Genomic DNA, 27,364 nt, shown 5'->3' with positions numbered 1-27,364 from the left:
CCTGTCTCCTTGCTGAGGACCCCTCAGTGACAGGGACGTAAAGTGCAGCTTTTCCTGAAGTGGGGATGGCGGGCGGACGCGAGGTACGTGGCTCCGTGCCCCCCGGGATTTGGCACTGAGTAGCAGCTGCCCACCAGCCCCCAGGCTGGGCAGCCCCACAGCCCAGCCAGGCGTGGGGAGACGGAGCCGACCGGTGCTGAGGGCGCCCGGGGGGAGGCTGCTGGTGCGGGCGGCGCGTCCTGCCCGGTCTCCCCTCGTCTCTGCTGGCTGGAGAGAGCAGGCGGCCAGCTCTGTCCAGGCCCCAAGGGCCAGGCCCCCTGTGCCCAGCTTCGCGGTAGATCCTGGCAGGGTGGTGCCAGGCACTGACGTGGCCCCGGGTCCAGGTGTGTGCAGGGGCGAGGGCCTGGCCACCACACCCAGGCCCGACTTGTCCTTGAGTAGAGAAGGCGCGGGGCGAGGCCCGAGGCAGGGTCGGGAAGACTGACAGAAGTCCATCCGGGCCTCACGCACCCGCCTGCAGCCAGGGATCAACAGGTCATCACGTTACAGCTGCAGGGAGAGAGCGAGAGCACCCAGGGGTCAGCCCAACCCCACGCAGCTCTGCCCGGGGGCCCTTCCCTGCCTCCCCTGAGAATGGCTTCTATGTTTCTGCTGCGACGGGTTGCCAAAGCAGCGAGGTCTAGGGCGTGGGCGGCAGAGGCGGCATGAGCCTGGCACCAGCCCACCTGTAACTGGGTGTGGACCCTACAGATGCGTTACCGACCCAGAAACAATCAAATTCAAAGCAGAGAATAACACCAAAGACATAACCTAGCGGTCGAGCCTGCACCCTCCCAGGGCGTTACCGACCCAGAAACAATCAAATTCAAAGCAGAGAATAACACCAAAGACATAACCTAGCGGTCGAGCCTGCACCCTCCCAGGGCCCTGGGGCAAATGCCAGTGGCCCCCTCGGTTCGGGGTATGGCTGGGGACACGTCAGCTGGGGTGCGGGGAGCCCAGGCAGGGGTGGCACTCACTGTGACAGGGGCTCCGAGTGCAGCCCAGGGGCCGGGCAAGCCGGGTGGCCAGCCAGGAAGGGGTTTACATCTCCAATGCCGATGAGTCCAAACTCAGTGACCGACAAGGCCACCTGCGCAGGGGCCACAGCTTCTCCAGGGCCTCCATTCAGGTCAACACGGCTGGAGATGAGGGGCAGCTGCTCGGGCAGCGCAAAGTCCACAGCCAGTCTCGGGCTGGCACCTGGCTCTGGGGCAGCTGCGGCCTCAGGGTACGCGGCCAGGGCTGGGGGCCGTCGGGGCAGGGGCACAGCGGGGGGCTCATCCAACGGCTGCAATGGACAGGGCCCCGGCTCCGAGGACGGGAGGCCGTCGGAGCCCTCTGCGGGCTCTCCAAGGCCACCAGCTGTGCCGTCCCCACTCAGCGGCTCTGTAGAGGGTGAACACAGGTGAGGACAGGGGCCCCAGGACCCCAGACCCCAAAAGCCCTGCTGAGGGTCCAGAGGAAAGGCCCAGGACGCTCCTCTCTCACAATTCTGGCTGCACTTCCGGTTGCAACCTGAACCAGTTCCTGGCAACACCTGGACTCTCCCAACTCCTTCCACCCACACACAGCAGAGCCCGGCCCACACCCCAGCCCTGGAGGTGGGCAGCAGCCGAGGTCCCGACTGCACCTTCCCAACCAGCACAGAGCGAGATGGAATCAGACACCCGAGGCCTGGCTGGGCACACAGAGAATCCCAGGAGGCTTCGGCTGCAGCACACGGCACAGGCCGCGGTGCGACCACAGGCCCAGGAGGATGTGCAGGGGAGCCCCTACTCGTGGGGTGGGGCCACCGGTTCCCCTGCAGCACGCCCGGACCACAGGCGTGGCTGTCGGGGTGACACCCCTAACGGGGCACGTGTGGCATCAACGCCCACTACTCACTGGTGACTAGGCCCTGCAGGATGCCGGGGACAGGGGTTCCAGACAGGCTGTGGCCCCACAGGGACGCACTCACAGCCCCGACACAGGCTGTGGCCCCACAGGGACACACTCACAGCCCCTACCTGTGCGTGCACTCCTGAAGGGGTCATGCTCCGAACGCAGGCGCCCAGGGCCCTCGGGGTCACTGCCATCCAGGTCTTGGTCTGCGTCCCTGTGGGGAGAAGGCACCTTGAGGAGGGGAGACGGCAGGCAAAGCAGATGCCCCCTGCCCTAGGATGGGACACCCGGCCCCACCAGACCCCAACCCCCGGAGGAACATCCATCCCCACCAGGCCCCAGCCCCAGGGGCCCACGCCCTCCCCCCACCCCGGCTGCAATGCACGCACGTGGTTCCAGACGGGACGTACTTCCTCCGGCCCAGCCGCGTCTGCTGGGCGAAGTCGTCGTAGCGCTGGGACCTCTTCCACAGGTAGTAGTACTCCACACACTCGCCCACCGACCGTGTGCGCACCTGTGGGGTCGGCCACCCGCCACACGCACCGCTCAGGCCGCCACCCCCGGCACCTCCCACCTCCAGACCCCCGCCTTCCCCACCATGCCAGCAGCACAACCCCAGGGGCCACAGTGTCCCTGCTGCTCCAGGCCTGGGGGGCAATTCAGACCCATAGAGCCCCTGCCTTCCCGCTGGACGGGGCAGCCACCCAACCTTCTCAGTGACAGTCCTCACGACTGCACCCCAGACGTGACCGGAGGGCACAGTGGGGTTTCTGAGACCCAAATTCAAACTCCTGTGTACGAGGGGCACGGAAACACCGAAAAAGCCCGGGGCGTTCAGAACGGACACAGCAGCCCCACCTGACACGCCAGACGCACACTGGGGCACTGCCCGGCCGTGGGCGGGTCTCCACGGCTCTCACCCCCGCGAGCCCACGGCCGGTACCAAGCCTGTTCTGGCAGAACACGTCCCAGCCACGCTCCAGACACACACAGGTGTGCCAGCTGTCTGGGACGCCCGTCAGAGGCAGCCCGGCTGGGAGCTGCAGCCAGGTCCTGCCCGTGTGGCACGTCCCCACGCAGCACGGCGTCCCGCGTACTCCATCCAAGAACCCCGAAGGGCACACAGCCACACAGCACCGCACTGAGCCAGGTCTGCCAGCCCCCAGGGAGTCAGCGCCACGGGATGGGGGAAGTGGTCGGGCAGACATGCACAGCTGCCGGCCAGAGGGGCCAAAGCAAGGCAGGCGTCACCGAGAAGCCCCAGGGCTCGCACAACCGCAGGACATGTGAAAGACCCACAGAGGCCCCACATCCAGGGAAAGAGAGGACCCAGGCTTAGGGAAGAAGTTGGGGACCCAGGCTTAGGGAGGAGAGGACCCAGGCTTAGGGAGGAGGGGACCCAGGCTTAGGGAGGAGGGGACCCAGGCTTAGGGAAGGAAGTTGGGGACCCAGGCTTGGGCAGGGTAGAGGTCCCAGCACCCTTGGGTGAGACAACCAAGAAGCCGTGAGACCCCAGCGCACCAGGCTAAAGGGTTTCCAGGCCACACAGTGCAGTGGGGTCTGTGTGGCACCAGGAGGACACAGCCCCTGTGAGCATGAGGGGAAGAGGCAGGCACGAAGAGATTCATCCTCCTGAAAGATCTTTCCCAAATGAAGCTCTGCTCATGGGCCCAGCAAGGCCAGCAGAGGAAGCTCTGGTGACACTGACACCCGGGCAGCGCCAAGAGGCAGGCCTGGGGTTGGCTTTGTGCTGTGAGCCCCCGCCCCTGGCTGAGGGCCAGGGAAAGGGTGCCCAGGCCAGTGGGAGGGGGCGGCACCCTCACCTTGTTGGCTTGGATCAGGTGGAAGTTCTTCCCGTGGACGCGGAAGCCGTGCTCGAAGTTCCTGCACTCCTCTTCACTCCAGGCGCACAGCCCATCTGCACATGGGGCTGGCGGTTAGTGGGGGGCGGGGGCCGTGGAGGGGGCTCCCAGACCACGGCAGGAGCCGGGCGGTCAGCAGGGGGACACAGAGGGGGCGCCTGGGCCGTAGCAGGAGCCAGGCAGTCAGCAGGGGCAGGTACAGAGGGGGTGCCTGGGCCGTGGCAGGAGCCAGGCGGTCAGCAGGGGGACACAGAGAGGGCACCCAGGCCATGGCAGGAGCTGGGTGGTCAGCAGGAGGACACAGAAGGGGCGCCCGGGCTGTGGCAGGAGCCAGGCAGTCAGCAGGGGCAGGTACAGAGGGGGCGCCAGGGCCATGGCAGGAGCCGGGCGGTCAGCAAGGGGACACAGAGGGGGCACCAGGGCCGTGGCAGGAGCCGGGCGGTCAGCAGGGGGACACAGAGGTGGCGCCCGGGTTGTGGCAGGAGCCAGGCAGTCAGCAGGGGCAGGTACAGAGGGGGCGCCAGGGCCGTGGCAGGAGCCGGGCGGTCAGCAGGGGGACACAGAGGTGGCGCCCGGGTTGTGGCAGGAGCCAGGCAGTCAGCAGGGGCAGGTACAGAGGGGGCGCCAGGGCCATGGCAGGAGCCAGGCGGTCAGCAAGGGGACACAGAGGGGGTACCAGGGCCGTGGCAGGAGCCGGGCGGTCAGCAGGGAGACACAGAGGGGGCGCCCGGGCCGTGGCAGGAGCCAGGCAGTCAGCAGGGGCAGGTACAGAGGGGGCGCCAGGGCCATGGCAGGAGCCGGGCGGTCAGCAAGGGGACACAGAGGGGGCACCAGGGCCGTGGCAGGAGCCGGGCGGTCAGCAGGGAGACACAGAGGGGGCGCCCGGGCCATGGCAGGAGCCGGGCAGTCAGCATGGGGACATAGAGGTGGCGCCCAGGCCGTGGCTCACCTCGGATCACTTTCACGTTGAACCGCAGGCGGCGCAGAGCCTCCTCCACGTTGAAACTGCATTTCACCAGCTCGTACAGCGCCTGGGGGAGGCCATGCCTGTGTGCCACCTGCTCACCCAGGGGTCAGCAGCAACGGGTGTCTACACCACCATCCTGGGAGTGCTGTCAGGGTGTCTACCCTGCTATCCTGGGAGTGCTGTCTATACCACCAGCCTGGGAGTGCTGTCAGGGTGTCTACAGTCACCCTGGGAGTGCTGTCTACACTGCCATCCCGGGAGTGCTGTCAGGGTGTCTACACCGCCATCCTGGGAGTGGTGTCAGATGTCTACACCACTACCATCTCCATGGCAGGTGGTTTAACTTGAACTCAGGCCCACGCTGGCCTGCACCAGGCGTGACCCCCGGCTCCGCCCCGGCCCGTGGTCGCAAGCCCCTACCTGCTCGCTGTCTCTCACGGTCTCTCCCTCGGGCAGCTGGGCCCCGGCCGTCTCCTGCCACCTCCGCTTCACGGCCCTGTACAGGAACTCCTCCACCTCCCTCTCGGGCAGGACGCTGGGGTCCCAGAGCAGCTGGTCCTCGTTCTCATAGACTGCGCGGGAAGAAGGCACCACCCACCCCTCAAGCAGGAGCCGGCTCTCACCTGCTCCGCCCCTGCGCTCCAGGCTCCCGACCGCACGCTCTGCCTGGCCAGCTCCGGGCTCCCAGAAGCAGGCCAGGACACCGTCAGGCCCAGGATGGCCAGCGGGTCCAAAGCGACTTCCTTGATCTGGGGAGGGGGACTTGCGAACCAGGACTTTGGGGCTTCTCCACTGGCCTGGATGGGAGGTGGGCTCCACAGTGCAGGCACGAGAGCTCCCAGAGGACAGCCCCACGGCGACCATGGCCACCTACCCACGGGGTCCCAGGAGCCACAACAGTGAGCACCGCCCACATGCACCTGTCAGACTCCCTGCCCACTGCGGTGGGGGTGGAGGAGTGAGGAAGGGGTGCGAGAGAGTGGATTCTGCACATCACCTCCCTGTGCAGGGTGGGGGGCCCACGGAGGGGAGGGGAGGAACAGGACAGGCAAGGCAGGAGGCAGAGCACAGGGCCAGGCCCAGGGGCAACCAGCAGACGGAAGGCCTCTGTCACTCGCTCTCTCACTCGCTGTCACTCTGCCTTTCAAAGAAATGAATCTTAGGAGAAAGACCCGAGTGTGTGCTGCTCACAGAAGACAGACAGACCAGCCCGCGAGCCACGGAGTCGGCGCCCGCACGGCCACGGTGGTGAGCGGCCCTGGTGTGCACGCTCCTGCCAGCGGCTTCACATTACACAGACCAGAGATGGCCACAGGCACCCACCAACGGGCGATGACCAGCCCCCTCCCAGGGGCCAGAGGGGCGAGTGGCCGCCAGGGTGAAGTGAGAACACGGTCGATGGGAACGGCAGTTAACCTCGCCCACCTGGGTCCACAGGAAACTCAAGAAACCACCACCCACACACTCTCTTCAAAACCCACGGGACTTTTACCAAAACACCCTGAACGCTGCACTACACACCCTGCACACTGCACTATGCACACTGCACTCTGTACTATGCACACTGCACACTGCCCCTGCACTATGCACACTGCCCCTACATACTCCACACTGCCCCTGCACACTGCACTATGCACACTGCACTCTGTACTATGCACACTGCACACTGCCCCTGCACTATGCACACTGCCCCTGCACACTCCACACTGCCCCTGCACACTGCACTATGCACACTGCACTCTGTACTATGCACACTGCACACTGCCCCTGCACGCTGCACTCTGCACACTGCCCCTGCACGCTGCACTCTGCACACTGCCCCTGCACTCTGCCCCTGCACACTGCACTCTGCACACTGCACTCTGCCCCTGCACACTGCACTCTGCACACTGCACTCTGCACACTGCCCCTGCACACTGCACTCTGCACACTGCCCCTGCACACTGCCCCTGCACACTGCCCCTGCACACTGCCTCTGCACACTGCCCCTGCACGCTGCACTCTGCACACTGCCCCTGCACGCTGCCCCTGCACTCTGCACTCTGCACACTGCCCCTGCACACTGCCCCTGCACACTGCCCCTGCACACTGCCTCTGCACACTGCCCCTGCACGCTGCACTCTGCACACTGCCCCTGCACTCTGCCCCTGCACACTCCACACTGCACACTGCACACTGCCCCTGCACGCTGCCCCTGCACACTGCCCCTGCACGCTGCACTCTGCACACTGCCCCTGCACGCTGCCCCTGCACGCTGCACTCTGCACACTGCCCCTGCACACTCCACACTGCACACTGCACACTGCCCCTGCACACTGCACTCTGCACACTGCCCCTGCACGCTGCACTCTGCACACTGCCCCTGCACACTGCACTCTGCACACTGCCCCTGCACGCTGCACTCTGCACACTGCCCCTGCACACTGCCCCTGCACGCTGCACTCTGCACGCTGCACTCTGCACTCTGCACACTGCCCCTGCACTCTGCACACTGCCCCTGCACACTGCCCCTGCACGCTGCACTCTGCACACTGCACACTGCACTCTGCACACTGCCCCTGCACACTGCCCCTGCACACTGCCCCTGCACACTGCACTCTGCACACTGCCCCTGCACACTGCCCCTGCACACTGCCCCTGCACACTGCACTCTGCACACTGCCCCTGCACACTGCCCCTGCACACTGCCCCTGCACACTGCCCCTGCACGCTGCACTCTGCACACTGCCCCTGCACTCTGCCCCTGCACACTGCCCCTGCACACTGCCCCTGCACACTGCACTCTGCACACTGCCCCTGCACTCTGCACACTCCACACTGCCCCTGCACGCTGCACTCTGCACACTGCCCCTGCACTCTGCACACTCCACACTGCACTCTGCACTCTGCACACTGCCCCTGCACGCTGCACTCTGCACACTCCACACTGCCCCTGCACGCTGCACTCTGCACACTGCCCCTGCACTCTGCACACTCCACACTGCACTCTGCACTCTGCACACTGCCCCTGCACGCTGCACTCTGCACACTCCACACTGCCCCTGCACACTACACTCTACACTCTGTACACTGCACACTGCCCCTGCACACTGTATTCTGTACTATGCACACTGCCCCACACATTGCACACTGCACACTGCCCCTGCTCTCTGCACTCTGCCTCCTGTACACTGCCTATCTCAGCTCAGAGCACTCAAGCCACACCCACAAGACAGGAGGGAGAGCCAGAAAACACCAGTGTTTGGAAATTAAGCAGAAAACAGTCTAAAAAGATACCCTGGAACCTAAAATATGACAAAGCAAACAAAAATAAAGTGAACACCAGTCACACTGCTCCAACAACAGGGAAACCAGCATTAATTCTTTATAAAGAGCAATAAAACTGACAGACAGGGAGGGGGTGGGGAAGGGAGGGGGAGGGGAGAGGAGGGGGAGGGGACGGTGCCAACAGAGGTGGCTTCAGATGAAGGTGATCAACTCCTCAGAACCGACCTCCTAGCACAACAAACTCTTAGCAGGTCCCGTGTGTGTCCACGAAACAAATCCACAGAAACCGCCACACAAACAAGAGAACCGACCCAGGCCCAGAGCGCCACCTGTGCAGACTCGCTCCCAGGAGCCTCGCAGTAATCAGACCGCGGGCCAGCGCCCACACGAAGCAGCGTGACCCTCGGCCAGTCAACACACACTCCAACCAAGACGGACAGAGCAGACCCCCTGCCGAGGAGGGCGGCCAGTCTTCCACTGAGCTGTTAAACACGGCTGGGAGCGCCACACCCGGGCACCGTCTGCCCCCAAACCACCACAAGACTCAGAGCAGGGAGAGTCAAAAACCTGTTAGCATCAGTGCAGCCGCCGCCAGGCCGACCTTAAACACCCAGTCGGAGGCCCCGAGACGCCCGCAGACCGGCCGCAAAGCTGCACAACAGGGCAGTGCAGGGCCGAGCCAGGCACCGACACCGGGGAGGCCCCGCCCGGGGTGAGCTGGGGAGGGCGGCCCTGCCCGGCCACCTCACACTGAGACTGGATTAAATGGGATCAGAGCCTAAGTACAGACAGGAAACAAAGCTTCCAGGAGGAACCAGTATCTCCCAGCGACTCCCAGCCGTCAGCCAAGCACCAAGTGCACGCGTGCACCTGTGACCCACCGTGGGCAGAAGCCACCCCACCATCAGCCAACAGCAGAACAAAAAAGCGAGTAGGGAGCCTATGCAGCCACACTCGACTGAGAGGAACCGACAGGTGCAACCCAGAGAGCTGGGGCCAGCACTCGGCCCCAGGGCACTGGAGGGGTGAGCAGCACAGAAGGGTCCCGGGGACAGACTCGAAGGCAGGTTCCACACGGGGGCAGCACACGCACCCCTGTGGGGGCAGGAAGGCGCCGTCCCTGGCCCTGGGTCTCCCGGCTCAGCTGTGCTTTCCTGGTTTACCCGCACCGTGGGACACTGCTGAGCGACAGACGGCTCCATTCACCGGTGCCACGGCCCAGGCTCCCCACCCCTGCTCCCAGCTGCACAGTCGTCTGCAAGGAGCGCCCTGAGCAGCAGTGCTGACCAGGCTCCCGGGGCGCACCCAGGGGCGCGAGCAGCCTGAGCAGGGCCCCAGAGTGACGACCGGGGAAGGCTTCTCGGGGAGCGTGTGGGACAGCGTGGGGAGGGTGCGCACGGCACTGGTGAGGACGGGGACAGGACCACAGGCCTCAGATCAGGGACACGGCTCTGATGGGCGTCTCCTTCCTGCTGCCACCTCAGTCTCAGCCCATGGCGGGCAGTGGGCACCGAGGGCAGGCCCCAGACTCCCAGCAGGCCTGTGGCTGGCAGCCACTCCGCGGGAGTGGGCTTCGCACCCCTGCTTCCCCTTGGGTCCTACTCACTCTTCTCGCCATGCCGGTTCAAGTGCAGACTGCTGAGGTCAGCTTGGAACTGAGGCCCCACCATGATCTCCTGCAAAGACCACAAGGGGCAGGGCCTGAGGAAGCGTCCAGACAGGCCGGCTGCCCACCACCCAGCTGCTGTGTGAAGACCGAGGCCCGGCTCTGAGCGAGAGACCGAGTGTCAGACAGGACGCCAGGGCCGGGCCCTGAGGTACGGGGAGGGCCATACCAGGAAGGGGCTGCCAGGGTCACGGCCCAGGGCCAGGGCAGGGGACGGCAGGGCCACGCACCTTCTTACACTTGTTGGCCGGGAGCGCATCCTCAGTGTCGGAAGAGGCAGAGGAGCCAGGCTCTTTGTCGTCATCAGCCAGGAACCGGGCTTTGGGAAGCGGGGTGGATTAGGCTCACGTGTGGCACTGGGCAGCGTGCCCCAGCAGGGGTGGGGAACCCCAGGGTCCCACTGCCTGCAGCCTGCCATCCTATGCTTTAGGCGCCGACCCCCACGCCATGACCCCAGGCACGTGACGAGCTGGGGACCCCGAAGCAGCCACACAGAGGCAGGCGGCCCCAGGGACAACACAGCCCCTCCCAGGGGAGCCCCCGGCTCTGGGCTCCAAAGGGGACAACACACCCCCTCCTGAGCTCGGGGCCAGGGCCGCCCAGCACCCTGGCCGGGCAGGAGGCATCCACACAGCCCTCGTGGATGTCGGGGCCAGCTGACGGGGAGGAAGGCGAGACACGTACATCCACTCTGGCCGGGGAAAAGGTCAGAGGCCTCGTGGGAGGTCACAGATGGGGTGAGGTCGTCGGCAAAGGACTGCGTCTCTTCCTCCTCTTCCCCGGAAAGCAGATCCTGCGCTATCTGCTCCTGTGGACGAGAGCAGAGCGCACCGTGCAGTTTGCCGCGGCGGGCTCCAACACTGACGGGCACACGGGACGACCGCCCTCCCTCCCAGAGGCCACGGCACAGAGAGGACGCGGAGGCACCGCAGGCCAGCCGAGCGCACGCTGTGGGTAACGTGTGTCGGGCACTCAGGCTCCAACAGAAGGATCCCGGGCTGCGGGCACCACATTGGTGCTCCAGCCCAGCCCCTGGCCTCCACTCACCCACATGCTGGCTCCTGCCTTCTGCAGGGGCTGGTCCAGGGGGACCCTCACTCACCTTGTCCAGGGTCATGTCCGGGAGGTTGGGGGCCACGTCGCCACCCTCGCTCTCCTGCTCTGAGATGGGGTCGGAGGCCTCATAGCCGTAGAGTGCGAGCAGCTCGTCCAGCGGCATGTCGCTGCTCTGGGGGGAGGGGAGGGAGGCCGTCAGGGGCTGCTCTGGGGGTGCTGGCGCCCTCCCTCTTGGCTCAGCTGGCGCGGCCTCCACAAGCAGGACCACTTGCTGCAGAGCTCACTGGGCAGCCCTGTGTCCAGTCCTCAGTGCAGGAGAGCCCCACAGGACCCTGAGCCTACAGGTCAGCAGCCAGGGCAGGCAGCACCCATCTCACAGACTGTGGGGGACGAGTCAGCATCTGGCCACCTCCTACCACAACTCAGACGTCCATTAACCACAGGGAAAAGAACAGACCTGAGAAGAGCATTTGGCAAAATCCAGCACCCACTGCTGATCAAAGAAAAACCCTCAGTGGAGCGAGTTAACAGGACGCTCCACCAGTCGTGGGAAGCCGTCAGCCTGCCAGGGCCGGTGCCAAGAAGCCCGAGCAAGAGCATCACGGCCCAGATCAAATGCCAACGCCATGCACGGAGACAGGACACCACCCCACTCCCCGGGGAGAACAGGCACAGCCGTCTCCAGTGCTGCCCGCACCCCTCTGCACCCCTGCCCCGAGTGACCCTCTCTCAACTCCCCTGCCTGCCCGTGCCCCTCTGGCCCCGAGAGTCGTCGGCTCCCAGCTCCCCGGAAAGCCCCTGCGTTTCTCAGAGGGCAGCACCTGGCGCCTCCTGCCAGGTTCCTCCCGCAGGGGTTCAAGCTGCCATGGACCACAGCCCAAATCCCAGCCCTCCCTCAAGGCTGCCGTTCACACGCCTGTGCTAGTCCCTGGCTGGGGAGCTAACGCAGTGGTCCAGCTCCCGTGAGGGAGACCCTGGGAGGCGGCGCCCCGTCCACAAGTGCGCCATCTGCAGAGGGGGTGAGAGGCAGCGCCCTGCACCCAGGGGAGCAGGCGCTCGGGCACAGGCTGACCCTGTCACCATCCCCACGGGCTGATACACCAAGGATCAAATGGGTGACTTCACTAAGCCCCACCCTGGGCAGACACTGGATGGGCACACCCACATCAAAAGGACACAGCACTGCCCGGCCCCTGCCTGCGGCCGCACCTACAACATGAACCCAGGCTGCCCCCTCCAAGGGAACCACAGTCAGCCAGGGCTCCCGAGCTGACACAAACCTGATGCGTTCTCAACACTGTGTCCCGTTCTGGAGCTCGAGTCCCAGCTGCTCACTTGTAACCCAGCTCCTGCCGACGCTCCTGGGAGGGAACCTGTCCCCCTGAACCCACGTGGGAGACCCAGATGGAGCTCCAGGCTCCTGCTTTCAGGCTGGCCCTACCCTGGCCGATGCGGCCACGTGGAGAGGGACTCCGGGGATACGAGATCTCTGTCTCTGTAACTGCTTTCCAAATACACACAAACGCTCGCTGAGGAAGGCACTGCCTGCCCCCACGCCTGCGTGTGGACAGGGCCTCAGGTTCAGTGAGGTCTCCAGCCCCTGCAGAGGACCGGCTGCCCTATAACGGGAGCCAGTGCGGCCCCTGCCTAGGTCAGCACAGCCAGGCTTCCAGAAACCCACTCTGCACCTGGGAGGTAGGCCAGTCTGCGGGGGTCTGTGACAGAGGCCCTGGCCCAGCACCTGCAATGCAGTTTTCTGATTGTGCACCACGAGACCCGGGTGCCGTGAGCCAGCGCCCGGCAGAGGCTCGGTGCAGGACTTGGGGAGGTCACAGCTGGGGAAGTCGCTCTCCACATGTAAGAATAGACCCTAACAGAATGACACAGGAGGGTCCCGGACGTGGCCTCAGGGCGAGTGCTCTGGACGAAGCCACCACGTGCTGCACTTGCGCACAGCACCCGGAACACCACAATTATCTGACAGGCCTGTGCCTCGGCCACAGGACACCTCATAACCTCGCCCTGGAAGGCAGCAGCAGGGCTCTGCTGTCTGCTTCTGCAATCCCAGAGATTTGGGACAACGTAAAATCACAGTCTTAAAGAGTTTTTTGTTTTGAAAAACAGAGTAATGTTTTCATTTTGCTGGACTGCTCTTCTGTGGGTGTGGTCAACAGCCTGGGCATCCCTGGAGACCACGCATGGGATCCTGGTCCCCCAAGTTCTGTGTCAGGGGCTAACAGGTCAGGGGGAGACTTGGCCCAGCTGTGGCAGCTGGAGGTGGGCCCAGCTATCCCACCTCCTCAGAAGGGTCAGTTACAAGCCAGGGCCGGCCAGTGAGGCGGCCTTCCTGTAACACAATGCTGATGAACACGACACATACTTGGTATATAATTAATGGTGATGAACCATATTAAGTATTTTTAAAAATCTCAGTTCTAACTTTGAATAGAGAGCAACGGCTCAGCCACGTCAGCGAAGCCCTGTAAGACCCTCGGCACGTGCCTAGGAGCATCAGGGAGGCCGTGAGCAGGGCTGGTGTAGACACACCAAGTCAGCGTCATGCTGGTCGGGAGTCCAGGAGGGCAGGGGCAGGACCAGCCCCTGAACCAGCACAGCATCTGCAGGTGCTGCTCGTGGGGGGGGATCTGAGCCACAGCAGCTCCGCCCGGGGGAGACACAGACCGCCCACCTGCCCGCCCAGGAGTACCTGGGAGACCGAGTCCTTCTCTGGATCCTCCCCGCACTTGTCCGGGCACCTGGAAGCCTCAGCACACCCGTCCCGGACGCTGTAGTTCTGCGACAGGATCTCAGCGAGGTTGAACTGATGGTCTGCAGAGCCCATGGACACCACTGTGAAGGAGACCCCAGCCCAGGTGAGGACTGTGCTGAGGCCCAGACGTCTGCCCTGCTGCCCGGGACAAAGCCCAGGCACAGAGGTCACTAGGGAGGTCCCCTCCCTCGGGACACCCACGGGCTTGCCTGGCCAGGCACACACCAGACCTGGGGACAGCGCTGTGTCTTCCTGAGAGCGAGCGAGTGGACCAGGAAGAGAGCAGAAGGGGTAGGAGGACAGAGGCGGCCGCTGCACGACCTCGGGCTGCACACACGGCTCGGACGTGGGTAATGCCGGACGGCTGCCTGCGTCACAGAGGACGGGGCCACACAGGCAGAACGCGAGGGAGTCCACAAAAGCCCTCCCTTCGCTCCGTCCACAGGCCCAGCACTGCTGCCTGAAGAAGCTGTGCCAGGGCCACGCCGTGGCGCCATGGATGAAGCTGCCACCTGCTGGCATCCCATGTTCACGTCCCGGCTGCTCCACTTCTGACCCAGCTCCCTGCTCACGGCCTGCGAGAGCAGCAGAGGATGGTCCAAGTGCTCAGGCCCCTGACCCATGTGGGAGCCCCAGATGAGGGTCCTGGCTCCAGCCTGGCCCAGCCCTGGCCGTTGCAGCCATTTGGGGAGTGAACCAGCCTCTGTAACTCTGCCTTTCGAATGTAGAGTAAATAAATCTTAAAAAAAAAAAAAGCAGCTATGGCCGGCGCCACGGCTCACTAGGCTAATCCTCCGCCTTGCGGCGCCGGCACACCGGGTTCTAGTCCCGGTCGGGGCACCGGATTCTGTCCTGGTTGCCCCTCTTCCAGGCCAGCTTTCTGCTGTGGCCCGGGAGGGCAGTGGAGGATGGCCCAAGTGCTTGGGTCCTGCACCCCATGGGAGACCAGGAGAAGCACCTGGCTCCTGCCATCGGATCAGCGCGGTGCGCCGGCCGCAGCGCACCAACCGCGGCGGCCATTGGCGTGTGAACCAACGGCAAAAGGAAGACCTTTCTCTCTGTCTCTCTCTCTCACTGTCCACTCTGCCTGTCAAAAAAAAAAAAAAAAAAAAAGCAGCTGTGTCACAGGCATGGCCCGTGGATGGTGGCTGTCACCAGACTCGAGGTTTCCCCACTGGTCACTGCTAAAACAAAGAGAATCCACAATGGGGGCAGAGAAGCATGAGGCTGGGGGTCTGGGGTAGGGGCCCTGGAGGGCAGCCACACATCCATGCATGGTCCATGCCAAGGACCCCACCCATGGGTGCTCAGTCAAGGTGGCCCTTGAGGACCACATCCTCAAAGGAGGTGTCACCCACAGGGACAGAGAGGACACAACTTCCTTTGGAATCAGCCCCATGACGGCAGCAAGAGCTCCAGGCGGGGACAGAAGCCCCCCATCCAGCACCAGCTCCTTGTGGGTCCACAGCAGTGGCCAGCTCAAAGTTGGAAGCTTGATTCCAACCCGCAGCAGCAGCTCAGGGGAGGGGCAGGACACGGGTATGTGGCCTACCAGGCACCCGCCACACCTCCTTCCTGGCAGGCCGGGGGGCCCCAGCAAACAGACCAAGAACAGCCTTGGGCCAGGCATACACCACAGTCCAGGCAGGAACACAGGTCCTCTACTGGGCTCTGAGATTGTCGGGGCTGCCCACTGCTGAACAGCGACAGGGTCCTAACTCTCAGCCACACTGGCCCATCTGCCCAGGCCGGGGCAGCCACCCCAGACTCAGAGCCAGCACCCCGGCTGGTGGCTCATCCAGGAATGAGGATTCTGCCTCCAGCCTGCACAAAGGCCCGGACGGCCTGAGCGGGAGGAGAGCGGGGCAGGGAGGTACCTGCTGCGGTCTGCAAGCCGGGCTCCCTGGGGCACAGGCTGCGGGCGAGGCAGGAGGCCAGGCCAGGGCTCTGCCTCCCCAGCGAGGAGGCCTGCGGAGGGAGAGAGGCAGCGTTAGCTCAGCCAGCCCACAGCCCCTGCTGGAACTCCTGCGAGGCCTCAACCATGGACAGGGTGGGCACCTACGGCCATCACCACAACACAGCCATGGACAGGACAGGCGCCCACGGCCACCACCACACACAACCTCACACCATGGACAGTCACGGGTGCCCACGGCCACCACCACACACAACCTCACACCATGGACAGTCACGGGCGCCCACAGCTACCACCACACACAACCTCACACCATGGATGTCACAGGCGCCTTCGGCCACCACCACACACAACCTCACACCATGGACAGTCATGGGTGCCTATGGCCACCACCACACACAACCTCACATCATGGACAGTCACGGGCACCCACAGCTATCACCACACACAACCTCACACCATGGACAGTCACGGGCGCCCACAGCTATCACCACACACAACCTCACACCATGGACAGTCATGGGCGCCCACAGCTATCACCACACACAACCTCACACCATGGACAGTCACGGGCACCCACGGCCACCACCACACACAACCTCACACCATGGACAGTCATGGGCGCCCACAGCTACCACCACACACAACCTCACACCATGGATGTCACAGGCGCCTTCGGCCACCACCACACACAACCTCACACCATGGACAGTCATGGGTGCCTATGGCCACCACCACACACAACCTCACACCATGGACAGTCACGGGCACCCACAGCTATCACCATACACAACCTCACACCATGGACAGTCACGGGCGCCCACAGCTATCACCACACACAACCTCACACCATGGACAGTCACGGGCGCCCACAGCTATCACCACACACAACCTCACACCATGGACAGTCATGGGCGCCCACAGCTATCACCACACACAACCTCACACCATGGACAGTCACGGGCGCCCACGGCCACAACCTCACACCATGGACAGTCACAGGCACCCAAAACCACCACCACACACAACCTCACACCACGGACAGTCATGGGCGCCCACAGCTATCACCACACACAACCTCACACCATGGACAATCACGGGCGCCTACAGCCACCACCACACACAACCTCACACCATGGACAGTCACGGGCGCCCACAGCTACCACCACACACAACCTCACACCATGGACAGGAAAGGCGCCTACAGCTACCACCACACACAACCTCACACCATGGACAGTCACAGGCACCCACGGCCACAACCTCACACCATGGACAGTCATGGGCACCCACGGCCACCACCACACACAACCTCAGCCATGACATGATGAAAATGTCAGCTGCACCCCTCTGCTCAACATGGCATTGGGAGTCCCAGTGGACACAAGAAACCAAAAAAAAGGAACTCATACTGTTAAGAAGCAGAACTGTCTCTTTCACTCGTAACACGATTTTGTAAATTAAAAAAAACAAAACAATTACAAATGTGCCAGCGGTATCCACAGGGCAGGCGCTCGGCGCAGTGGCTGGGAAGCTGCCTGGGACTGCCGCACCTCACGGGCAGTGCCTGGATTTGAGTCTCAGGGACACTCCCAATCCCAGCCTCCTGCTAATGCAGACAGGGGCGGCGGGGGGGGGCAGCAGTGGCAGCTTAAGTAGTTCAGTCCCCGACCGCCACGCGGGATCCTGGGCTCCTGACCTCAGCCATGCCCAGTCCCAGCTGCTGAAGGTGCGAGGGGAGTGGAATGAAGGAAACAGCCGACAGTAGCATCCAAGAGAACACCACAGTGAGTGTCCACCAGGCCAGCGGTTACGGCGCCAGGTCCTGTCCAGAGAACCTGCCTGACTCCCAACTCACACACACACCCTGCAAGGCAGCTGTGATGGCTCCAGTAACTGAGCTCCTGCAGTCACATGGGAGACCTGCAGTGAACCCCCGGCCCCCAGCATCCATGGGGGAGACCTGGAGTGAGCCCCAGCCCCCAGCCTCAGCATCCATGGAGAGACGAGACATGGGCTAAGCCCCGACCCCCAGCCCCAGCATCCATGGGGGAGACCTGGGCTGAGCCCCGACCCCCAGCCCCAGCATCCATCAGCGAGACCTGGGTTGAGCCCCCAGCCTCAGCATCCACGGGGGAGACCTGGGCTGAGCCCCAGCCTCAGCATCCATGGGGGAGACTTGAGCTGAGCCCCGACCCCCAGCCCCAGCATCCATCAGCGAGACCTGGGTTGAGCCCCCAGCCTCAGCATCCATGGGGGAGACTTGAGCTGAGCCCCCAGCCTCAGCATCCATGGGGGAGACCTGGGCTGAGCCCCGGCCCCCAGCCTCAGCATCCATGGGGGAGACTTGAGCTGAGCCCCCGGCCCCCAGCCTCAGCATCCATGGGGGAGACTTGAGCTGAGCCCCCGGCCCCCAGCCCAGCTGCCATGGGCACTGCAGGCATCTGGAGAGTGAACCAGTGGATGGGTGCTCGCTCTCTGCCTCTGTCTCCCCCACCCCATCTCTACCTCTCAAGGATGTTTTCTCAAAAACTTATTTAAGATGTGGGAAATGCATATTCCTTAACACAGCACTGAAAGAAAGTAAAGATGTAAATAAAGCAGCACGCTGGCTTCCCGGCAGCCTCAGCCGGCTTAGGCAGAGTCTAAGGAGCAGAGGGCAATGCAAGGGACTCAGAACGACCAAAACAATGCAGAAATGAAACAAGAAAACCAGTCACCAACACGGGCACAAGGGGGGCCTACAGATCTGTGGAACAGAACCAAGAGCTCACAGATCAGCGCACACATTCACAGCCAAACAAATTTTGACACGGGGGGGGGGGGGGGGCAACATGAGGTGCTGGGGCATCCACATGTAAATGTACCCTATGCAAAAATCAACTCAAATGCATCAATGGTCTTAAATACAAGACCTAAAACCACAGAACTCTTAGGAAAAAAACACAAGAGTAAATGTTTGTGACCTTGCATTTGGCACAGGTTTCTGAGAGAAGCACAAGCAACACAGAGAGAAGAAACAAACTGTGCTCATCCAGGCCGAACACCTGTGGCCCAACAACTCCCTCGAGAAAGGGCAAGTGGTCCTGGGGCAGGCAGGAGCATCCACAGACCCCTGGGAGCTTGGCCCAGAGCACACCAAGAACTGTGCCTCTCCATTCCAGCAAGATGGGTGTTCCAGCTTTAACACAGGCAGGGGCACAAGATGCCACTTGAGACACCTGCCACCCACAGCAGGTCCGGCTCGCTTCTGACTCCAGCTTCCTGCTATGGGTGGAGCAGGTGAGGCCAGCCACATGGGAGACGCCTACGGAGCTCTAGCCTGGACCAGTTAGGGGATGGGGACTCTCTTCTCTGTCTCTCTGCCTTTCAAACTAATTTAAAATTTTTTTTTAAAATTTTAAAGATTAATTCTATTTATTTGAAAGAGTTACAGAGAGAGGTAGAGACAAGAGGGAGAGTCTTCCATCTGCTGGTTCACTCCCCAGATGGCCTCAATGGCTGGAGCTGCCAATCCAAAGCCAGGAGCCTCCTCCGGGTCTCCCACATGAGTGAGGAGCCCAAGGCCCCAGGCAATCCTCTACTGCTTTCCCAGGCCATAGTAGAGAGCTGGATCGGAACAGGAGCAGCCGGGATTAGAACCGGCACCCATATGGGATGCCGGCGCTTCAGGCCAGGGCTTTAACCCGCTGTGCCACAGTTTAAATAAATAAAATAGTGAAAGGATGTTCAACCACAAAGAAAGGGCCAAGCAGCCTAGGAACAGATCCTCTACACTGTATCCGGGAAGACACCACTTCACAGCCCTGCACAGGCGCAACAATGTGGGCGAGGACCTCAGGCGCTGCTGCCGCTGGGAGGAAAACCCGACCTGCACTTGGAACCCAGCTCGGTAGTCTCCAGCAAAGTTAAGCAGTGTTACCTTCCACCCAGCAATTTCTCTCCCAGGGGAGACACGAGGTTAGGGCGAGTACACTCACTCCAGCTCAGAGACCATTCCCAACAGCACATGGAAGCAGCCCTGACGCCCACCAACAGCCGACAGCTGAAGACAGCTGAAGACGGATTACCGCTCAGCCATAAAAAGCAACAGGGCACCGGCTCGGAGGAGCTGAGAACACCCCTGCCTGGGGCGGCGCCAGACGCCAGGTTCCTTTTGTGTCAAATGCCTACAACGAGCCAATCTAGAGGTGGGGCTGGGAACAACCTGGGGTTCAGGGAGTGACCGCTAAGGAGCATGAGGTTTCTTTTGGGGTGGAGGATGTTCTAAAACTAATTGTGGTAGCAGTTGTACAACTCTGAAAATATCAGAAACCACTGAATGACACACACTAAAACGGGTGAACTTGGGGCCAGCATTGTGGCATAGTGGGTTAAGCTGTTCCTGCAACGCCAGCACCAAATCCCAGCTGCTCCCCCCCCCCTTTTTTTTCAAGATCTATTTATTTATTTGACAGGCAGAGTTACAGAGAGGCAGAGGCAGAGAGAGAGGTCTTCCATCTGCTGGTTCACTCCCAAATGGCTGCAATGGCTGGAGCTGGGACAATCAATACAAAGCCAGGAGCCAGGAGCTTCTTCCAGGTCTCCCACGCGAGTGCAGGGGCCCAAGGATTTGGGCCATCTTCTACTGCTTCCCCAGGCCACAGCAGAGAACCGGATTGGAAGTGGAGCAGTCAGGACTGGAACCGGCACCCATTTGGGATGCCGGCACTGCAGGCGGCAGCTTCAACCACAGCACCAGCGCCTGCTCCACTTCTGATCCAATTCCCTGCTCATAGCCTGGGAAAAGCAGCAAAAGATGACCCAAGTGTTTCAGCCCCTGCACCCACACTGGAGACCCAGAAGAAACTCCTGGCCCCATTGCAGCCATCTGGGAAGTGAACCAGCAGATGGAAGCTCTCTCTCTCCCTCTCGCCATGTAACACTTTCATATAAATAAATAAACTTTGGGGGAAAAAATGGGAGAGGTGGGGCTGGCCTGTGGCACCACTGGTTAGGCTTACTCTGCTTGTGACACTGGTATCTCGTGTCTGGAACGCCAGATCCAGTCCCGGCTGCTCCACTTCCAACCCAGCTCCCTGCTATGGCCTGGGAAGGCAGTGGGAGAGGGCCCAAGTGCTGGGGCCCCTGCACCCACGTGGGAGACCCGGGCAGACCTCCTGGATTCTGACTTCGCCCTGACCTGGCTGCGGCAGTCATGTGGGAATGAAGAGAACTCTTTATAACGCTGCCTTCCAAATAAACAAATCTTTTAAGAAAGAATGGGCGAACTCAATGTTGAATAAATTACATCTCATTAAAGCCACTGCTCAAAAACCTTGATTAGAATATTTAATAAAATTAAGTTTAAAAATTTGGAAAAGGGGGCACTCAGCCTAACAGCTAAGGTGCTTGGGCCGGCGCTGTGGCATAGTGGGTTAAGCTGCCACCTGCAGTGCCGGCATCCATATGGGTGCCAGTTGGAGTCCGGCTGCTCCACTTCCAGTCCGGCTCTCTGCTATGGCCTGGGAAAGCAGTACAAGATGGCCCAAGTCCTGCAGCCGCGTCGGAGACCCAAAGAAAGCTCCTGGCTCCTGGCTTTGGACTGGTGCAGTTCCAGCCATTGCATCAATTGGGGAGTGAACCAGCAGATGGAATATGTTTCTCCTTCCCCGCCCCTTTCTCTGTGTAACTCTTTCAAATAAATAAATCTTATAATAATAATAATAAAGTGTTTGCGCCCCACAGGAGTGCCTGGGTCTGACCCCAGCTCCCTGCTACCACAGACCCTGCGGGCAGCAGTGACGGCTCCCGGCCCCGGGCCCCGGCTTCCCTCATGGAAAATCCACACCGAGCCCGAGGAGCAGGTTCCCACCAGCCTCATCCCCACGTTCACTTCCAGGTACCCCAAGGCCCTCAATACCCCAAGAGACTTCGTGCACTTCCCTCCCCCCTCCTGCCCCACCACCTCCTTGCCACCAGTGCAGGCCTGCTCTGCCCAGGGGGCCACGAGGGCCCTGTGCCCATGCACTCACAGCACCATGGGTGCAGGCCTGCTCTGCCCAGGGGGCTATGAGGGCCCTGTGTCCATGCACTCACAGCACTGTGGGTGCAGGCCTGCTCTGCCCAGGGGGCCGCGAGGGCCCTGTGTCCATGCACTCACAGCACCGTGGGTGCAGGCCTGCTCTGCCCAGGGGGCTATGAGGGTCCTGTGTCCATGCACTCACAACACTGCGGGTGCAGGCTTGCTCTGCCCAGGGGGCCGCGAGGGCCCTGTGTCCATGAACTCACAGCACTGCGGTTCTTCCACCAGCCTAGAGGGTCCACACAAAGCCAGCGTTCTGCTCTGATGTAGAGCAAGGAGGAAGACCAGAGACTGGCCAAAGGAACTCTGAGTAACAAAAGGAAGGCACAGGGGCCCCGGCCCCCATCAGGGTCTGGTGGGGCAGGAGGGGCAGCCCCAGGCTGACTGAATCGGGACAGGAGGGCAGTGTCCGCCACCTCCTCACCAGCCTCAAGCCAACCCGAACGCACAGGTGGCAGATCCTGTCCCCAAGACCCCCACAGCCAGGCCTAGCACTCGCCTCCTGCAGTGACAAGGCCCCCCCACCTTGGTGGACTCAGCAGGTTGTCCTCGGTGGACTGGGGCTGCAGCTGCAGTGGGACGAATGCTACCCGACCTCCGGGGCTAGGTCTTGTTTGTGCTAAAGATTTATTTGCTTTACTTGAAAGGCATTCAAGACAGAAAAATAATCCTTCCATCCCCTGGTTCACTCCCCAGATGGCAGCAAAGCCAGGATCCCAGAGCTCCATCCGGGTCTCCCACACGGGTGCCGGGGCCCAAGCACTTAGTCATCTTCCACTGCTTTCCCAGGCCATAGCAGGGAGCTGGATCAGAAGTGGAGCAGCCGGACTCAAACCAGCACCCGTATGGGACGTGGCATCACAGGCAGCGGCTTTACCCAGTATGCCACAGCGCCAGTCCTCCCTGGCTAGGTCTTCAGACAGACAGAATTCCACCCCCATCTGGATCTCGGGGCAGTCTCAGGTAGACCAGCCGCCACACTAGGAGGAAGCCCACCATCCGGCAGCGCGTCACGGGTAAGGACACCTGGAGGTCGCCAGCGAGCACAGCACGGGAGGGGCCCTGAGCAGGGCTGCCAGGCAGAGGACAGACGACGCTGAGGCCAGCAGAGGTGACCAGGACACTCCACGCTTCCAGGGAGTCCACACAAACCCCTAGAGCACTTGCTGCTGCCTAGGACTGACCGCCGCCTCCCTCCTCCTGTGGCCAGGGGAGGCGGCTGGCCCGAGACTGCGGCAGGCCTCAGCTGTCTCCGGCCACGCCAGGTGGGGCAGGTGACCAACAACGGCCTGGCTGGGCACTGAGGTGAGGACAGCGTGGGGGAGGGTGTCAAAGGGCGCACAGCAGGCTGACCAGGGTCGGCTCCAGCAGGGCCAGGAGGGCGGCGAAGCACCCCAGGCAGTGGTCAGGCATCCTGCAGAGCTGGAGAGCAGACAGCCTGAACCCTAACCCAGGGACACCACACCCACGGAGGGAACGCCCACACCCACACCCACACCCACACCCGAAGAGGGAATGCCCACACCCACAGAGGGAACACTCACACCCGTGGAGGGTTTTACACAGGAGGACAAGGGGTGTGTGTGGGATTTTTGCATTTTTACTATTTCAGAGAGTTGGGGGGAGAGAGATCCCCCATCTGCTGGTTCACTCCCCATGCACCAGTGGGGGCTGGGAGCTCCACCCAGGTCTCCCACAGGAGACAGGGACCAAGCTCCTCAGCCATCACCTGCTGCCTCTGGGGCCTGCAGCCAAGCTGGGATCCCAGGCGCTCCAACACGGGACACCAACACCCACCCCTATCTAAGTTTTAAGATGTCAATCCATGGGGCCTGCTGTTGTAGCATAGCAGGTAAAGCCGCCTTTGACTGTTACCCCACGTGGGCACCTGTTGAGTCCCGGCTGCTCCACTCCCAACCCTGCTCCCTGCTGTGGCCTGGGAAAGCAGTGGATGGCCCAAGTGCTTGGGCCCCTGCACCCTGCTCAGGGCTCCTGGCTTCGGCCTGGCCCAGCTTCAGCCATTGAGGCCATCTGGGAAGTGAACCAGCAGATGGAAGATCTCTCTCTCTGTAACTTTCAATTTTTTTAAAACATGCATTTATTTATTTATTTGAGAACCAGTTACAGACTGGGAGGGGAGAGGTCTTCCACCCACTGGTTCACTCCCCAAATGGCCACAACAGCCAGACCTGGGCCAATCCAAAGCCAAGAGACAGAAGCTTCTTCCAGGTCTCCCACGTGAGTGCAGGGCCCAAGCCCGGGGCCATCTTCTGCTTTCTCTGGCATATTAGCAGGGAGCTGGATCAAACATGGAGCAGCCAGGACTTGAACAGTGTCCACATGGGAGGCCTCGCCCACTAAGCCCCAGCAGGCCGCACTTTCAACCTTAAAAATCTCTCGTCTAGTACCTGTGCGCCAAGTCTGAGTGTTCCTCCTGTGCCGTGATTTCGAGACAACTCAACTGTCAGGTGGCAAATACAAACCAAACCCTAATCAGGTATTTTTCTGGGTTAAACACAGCTGCACCTCAAGTTCTCAAGGGTCAGGTGCGGGGTATGGTTTACCGAGGCCCTCAGCCCTGGAAAGAGAAGTGGACGTTCCCGTCACTGACCAGGCACTGAGGTTCTGCAACCTGCTGTGATGCCAGCCCAGAGCGGAAAACCTCAGGGGCACTGCCTCCCTGCACCCCGGCCCACCGGCCACCCCAAGCGCTCAGTGCCTCCCTGCACCCCGGCCCACCAGCTGGCCCCAGCGGCAATGCCTCCCTGCATCCCGGCCCACCAGCTGGCCCCAGCGGCACTGCCTCCCTGTGCCCTGGCCCTCCGGCCGCCCCCAGCGCTCAGTGCCTCCCTGCGCCCCGGCCCACCGGCCGCCCCCAGCGCTCAGTGCCTCCCTGCGCCCCGGCCCACCAGCCGCCCCCAGCGCTCAGTGCCTCCCTGCGCCCCGGCCCACCGGCCACCCCCAGCGGCACTGCCTCCCTGCGCCCCGGCCCACCGGCCACCCCCAGCGCTCAGTGCCTCCCTGCGCCCCGGCCCACCGGCCACCCCCAGCGCTCAGTGCCTCCCTGCGCCCCGGCCCACCGGCCACCCCCAGCGGCACTGCCTCCCTGCGCCCCGGCCCACCGGCCGCCCCCAGCGCTCAGTGCCTCCCTGCACCCAGGCCCACCGGCCGCCCCCAGCGGCACTGCCTGACTGCGCCCCCCGGCCCACCGGCCACCCCCAGCGCTCAGTGCCTTCCTGCGCCCCCAGCCCACCGGCCACCCCCAGCGTTCAGTGACTCCCTAGCCCCGGCCCACTGGCTGCCCCCAGCGGCACTGCCTCCCTGCGCCCCGGCCCACCGGCCGCCCCCAGCACTCAGTGCCTCCCTGCGCCCCGGCCCACCGGCCGCCCCCAGGGGCACCGCCACCCCCAGCGCTCAGTGCCTCCCTGCGCACCCCAGCCCACCCGCTGGCCCCAGCGCTCAGTGCCTCCCTGCGCCCCGGCCCACCCGCTGTCCCCAGCGGCACTGCCTCCCTGCGCGCCCCAGCCCACCCGCTGGCCCTAGCGCTCAGTGACTCCCTGCGCCCCGGCCCACCGGCCACCCCCAGCGCTCAGTGCCTCCCTTCGCCCCCAGCCCACTGGCCCCAGCGCTCAGTGCCTCCCTGCACCCCGGCCCACCCGCTGTCCCCAGCGCTCAGTGACTCCCTGCGCCCCAGCCCACCGGCTGGCCCCAACGCTCAGCGCCTCCCTGCGCCCCCGGCCCGCTGGCCCCAGCGCACAGTGACTCCATGCGCCCCCAGCCCAGCCGCTGCCCCCAGCGGCACTGCCTCCCTGCGCCCCAGGCCCACCGGCCGCCCCCAGCGCTCAGTGACTCCTGTTCCCCCAGACCTCTGCACGGAACTCGCCCAGCACAGACGCCCAGCAGCGGCCAGCACAGGGCAGGAGCCACAGGCTGGCCGCGGGGTCTGACCTGGACCTCGGCTGGGCCTCGTGCGCGACCCACACGCCCCCCACTCCCCGGAGTCCACGCCCACGTGACCCCACCGCTCCTAGGGGACGTCAGCAGCCCAGGGAAGGACTCAAGAGACCCAGGCACCAGGCGGGGGCCGGGCTGGACAGCAGGGCCCACCGCGCCCACCCGGAGCCGGAGACCACGCACGGGCCCGGCCTGCTCCAACTTCGCCAAGTGCGCAGCGCGGGCGGCCGCGCCCCCGGGGACGCCACACTCGCGCGGGCCGCCCCGCGCCCCGGACGGCGTCTCCCCGGCCCGCACCCGCGCCCCCGACCCGCCTGGCCGCTCCCACTCCAGTCCCCGAAGCCAAACTTGTCCTCGAGGCTGCGGGACGTGCCACGGAGCTACTCCCGCGTCAGTCCCAGACCCCACAAACCCCGCGGCCGCACCCGAGACCCCGACCCCGTCACGGAGGGCGCTCGGACTGACGGCCGCCGCAACTTCCCGCCCGCGCGCCCACCGGCCCCACCGCGGCCCGAGCCCCGCCCTCCCTGCGCCCCCTCCCAGCCCGCGCCAGCGCGCATGCGCACCGCGCGCCGCGATGTGGCAGCCGGGGGGAGGGGGCCGGGGCCGGGGGCGGCCGCCGACCGAGCCCTGCGCCCCTCAGGCCCCCGGCGGGCGAGGCGCCCCGGGCGCGCCCTCAGAGCTCCAGGGCGGGCGCCTCGGTCCGCGGGGCGGCGACCGGGCCAGCCGCGGCGGCGGGGGCGCGAGCGCGCGGGGGCGGGGGGCCGGCTCCCCCGGCCCGCTCACTCACCTCCGCCATGGCCGTGTGTGCGCGGGAGGCGGCAGCCGCGCCGGGATCCCCGGATGCGGCGCCGCGCGCTCATTGGCTGTGGCGCCGGGAGGGCGGGGCCGAGGTGGGCCGGGCCGGCGCGTAGTAGGTGCGCGGGCGCGTGGCGCGCGGCGGGTCGGGAGGCCGAAGCCCTGGGCCGCAGCGGGCTTGCGGGCGCCGGCCGTGGGCGGGGTCTCCGCCGCACCCGGGCCTCGCCGGCGGGAGCGCGGACGCCTGAGGAGCGCCTGCGTGGAGGGCGGGGGGCGCCGTGGCCGGAGCCGGCGCGGGCGTCCGGGCCGCGTGGTTCTGGAACCTTCTGCACTGGGGACCGTGTGCGGGTTGCAGCCGAAAGACCAAAAAAATCCAGCGGCCGCTGCGGCTTCGGGAGGATAGGCCCAGTCTGTGTACGCACGCGGGCGTCGCCCGCCTCTGGCCCTACATTGAGGAGGCAGTTGCGGGCGCACGGTTGTCTTAGGGGTGCGGGGCTTCTCAAGTCAGCACTGGGCCTTGGTGAGCAGGAGGGGGTCCCGCGCTCCCGTCCCTGTCCCGCAGGAGCTGCTGAGCCGGGTGCGGGCAGCAGGGCCCCGAGCCCCAGGCGGGACCAGGGACGGCACCCGCAGGCCCCGCCGGACCCGCACGGTGCTGGTGGACAGGCCTGGCCCTACTGCGTCCGCTCAGCCCTCTGAGAGGACAGTCCACCCTGCGGTCGCCGGGAGCCACTGCTCCTCGGTTTGGCCTCTGTTGCCTGGACTGGGCGCTGGTCCATCGTCACCCGTCCACTCCACGAGCTGAGCGAGCGTCCTGGGCAGCCAGAGGTCCAGGAAGGCCAACAGGCCATCAAGAGGAGAAAAGGGGGCCGGCCCCGGGGCTCACTTGGTTAATCCTCCGCCTGTGGCGCCGGCATCCCATATGGGCTCCGGGTTCTAGTCCCGGTTGCTCCTCTTCCAGTCCAGCTCTCTGCTGTGGCCTGGGAAGGCAGTGGAAGATGGCCCAAGTGCTTGGGCCCTTGCACCTGCATGGGAGACCAGGAGAAGCACCTGGCTCCTGGCTTCGGATCGGCGCAGCGCCGGCTGTGGCGGCCATTTAGGGGGTGAACCAACGGAAGGAAGACC

The 27,364-nt window shown here is 63.8% G+C and overlaps 1 protein-coding gene across 4 annotated transcripts; it reads right to left on the bottom strand.

Moving 5' to 3' along the window:
* Positions 1-234: 234 nt before the first annotated feature.
* MIER2 (MIER family member 2) lies at positions 235-26,256 on the bottom strand. Of its 4 annotated transcripts, none has more exons than XM_062178265.1 (14): positions 26,235-26,256; positions 15,389-15,479; positions 13,449-13,591; positions 10,788-10,913; positions 10,370-10,493; positions 9,916-10,004; positions 9,626-9,695; positions 5,173-5,324; positions 4,735-4,816; positions 3,747-3,841; positions 2,334-2,437; positions 2,049-2,137; positions 1,020-1,428; positions 235-549 (listed from the first exon to the last, which is right to left on the bottom strand). In XM_062178265.1, exons 1-14 carry the CDS (start codon positions 26,241-26,243, stop codon positions 528-530), a joined length of 1,605 nt encoding a protein of 534 aa, XP_062034249.1. In that variant the 5' UTR covers positions 26,244-26,256; the 3' UTR covers positions 235-527. The 4 variants fall into 4 exon arrangements, with proteins under 4 accessions (XP_062034249.1, XP_062034248.1, XP_062034251.1 ...); XM_062178264.1 differs by having other exon boundaries at positions 237-549; positions 2,313-2,437; XM_062178267.1 differs by lacking the exon at positions 26,235-26,256 and adding an exon at positions 23,899-23,972 and having other exon boundaries at positions 237-549; positions 2,313-2,437.
* Positions 26,257-27,364: the final 1,108 nt, after the last annotated feature.

The sequence above is a fragment of the Lepus europaeus genome, chromosome 20, assembly GCF_033115175.1.
Source record: "Lepus europaeus isolate LE1 chromosome 20, mLepTim1.pri, whole genome shotgun sequence".
In the NCBI taxonomy this organism is placed as follows: domain Eukaryota; kingdom Metazoa; phylum Chordata; class Mammalia; order Lagomorpha; family Leporidae; genus Lepus; species Lepus europaeus.
The sequence above is the reverse complement of the archived record's forward strand: the minus strand, read 5'-3'. Positions and strand labels throughout refer to the sequence as shown.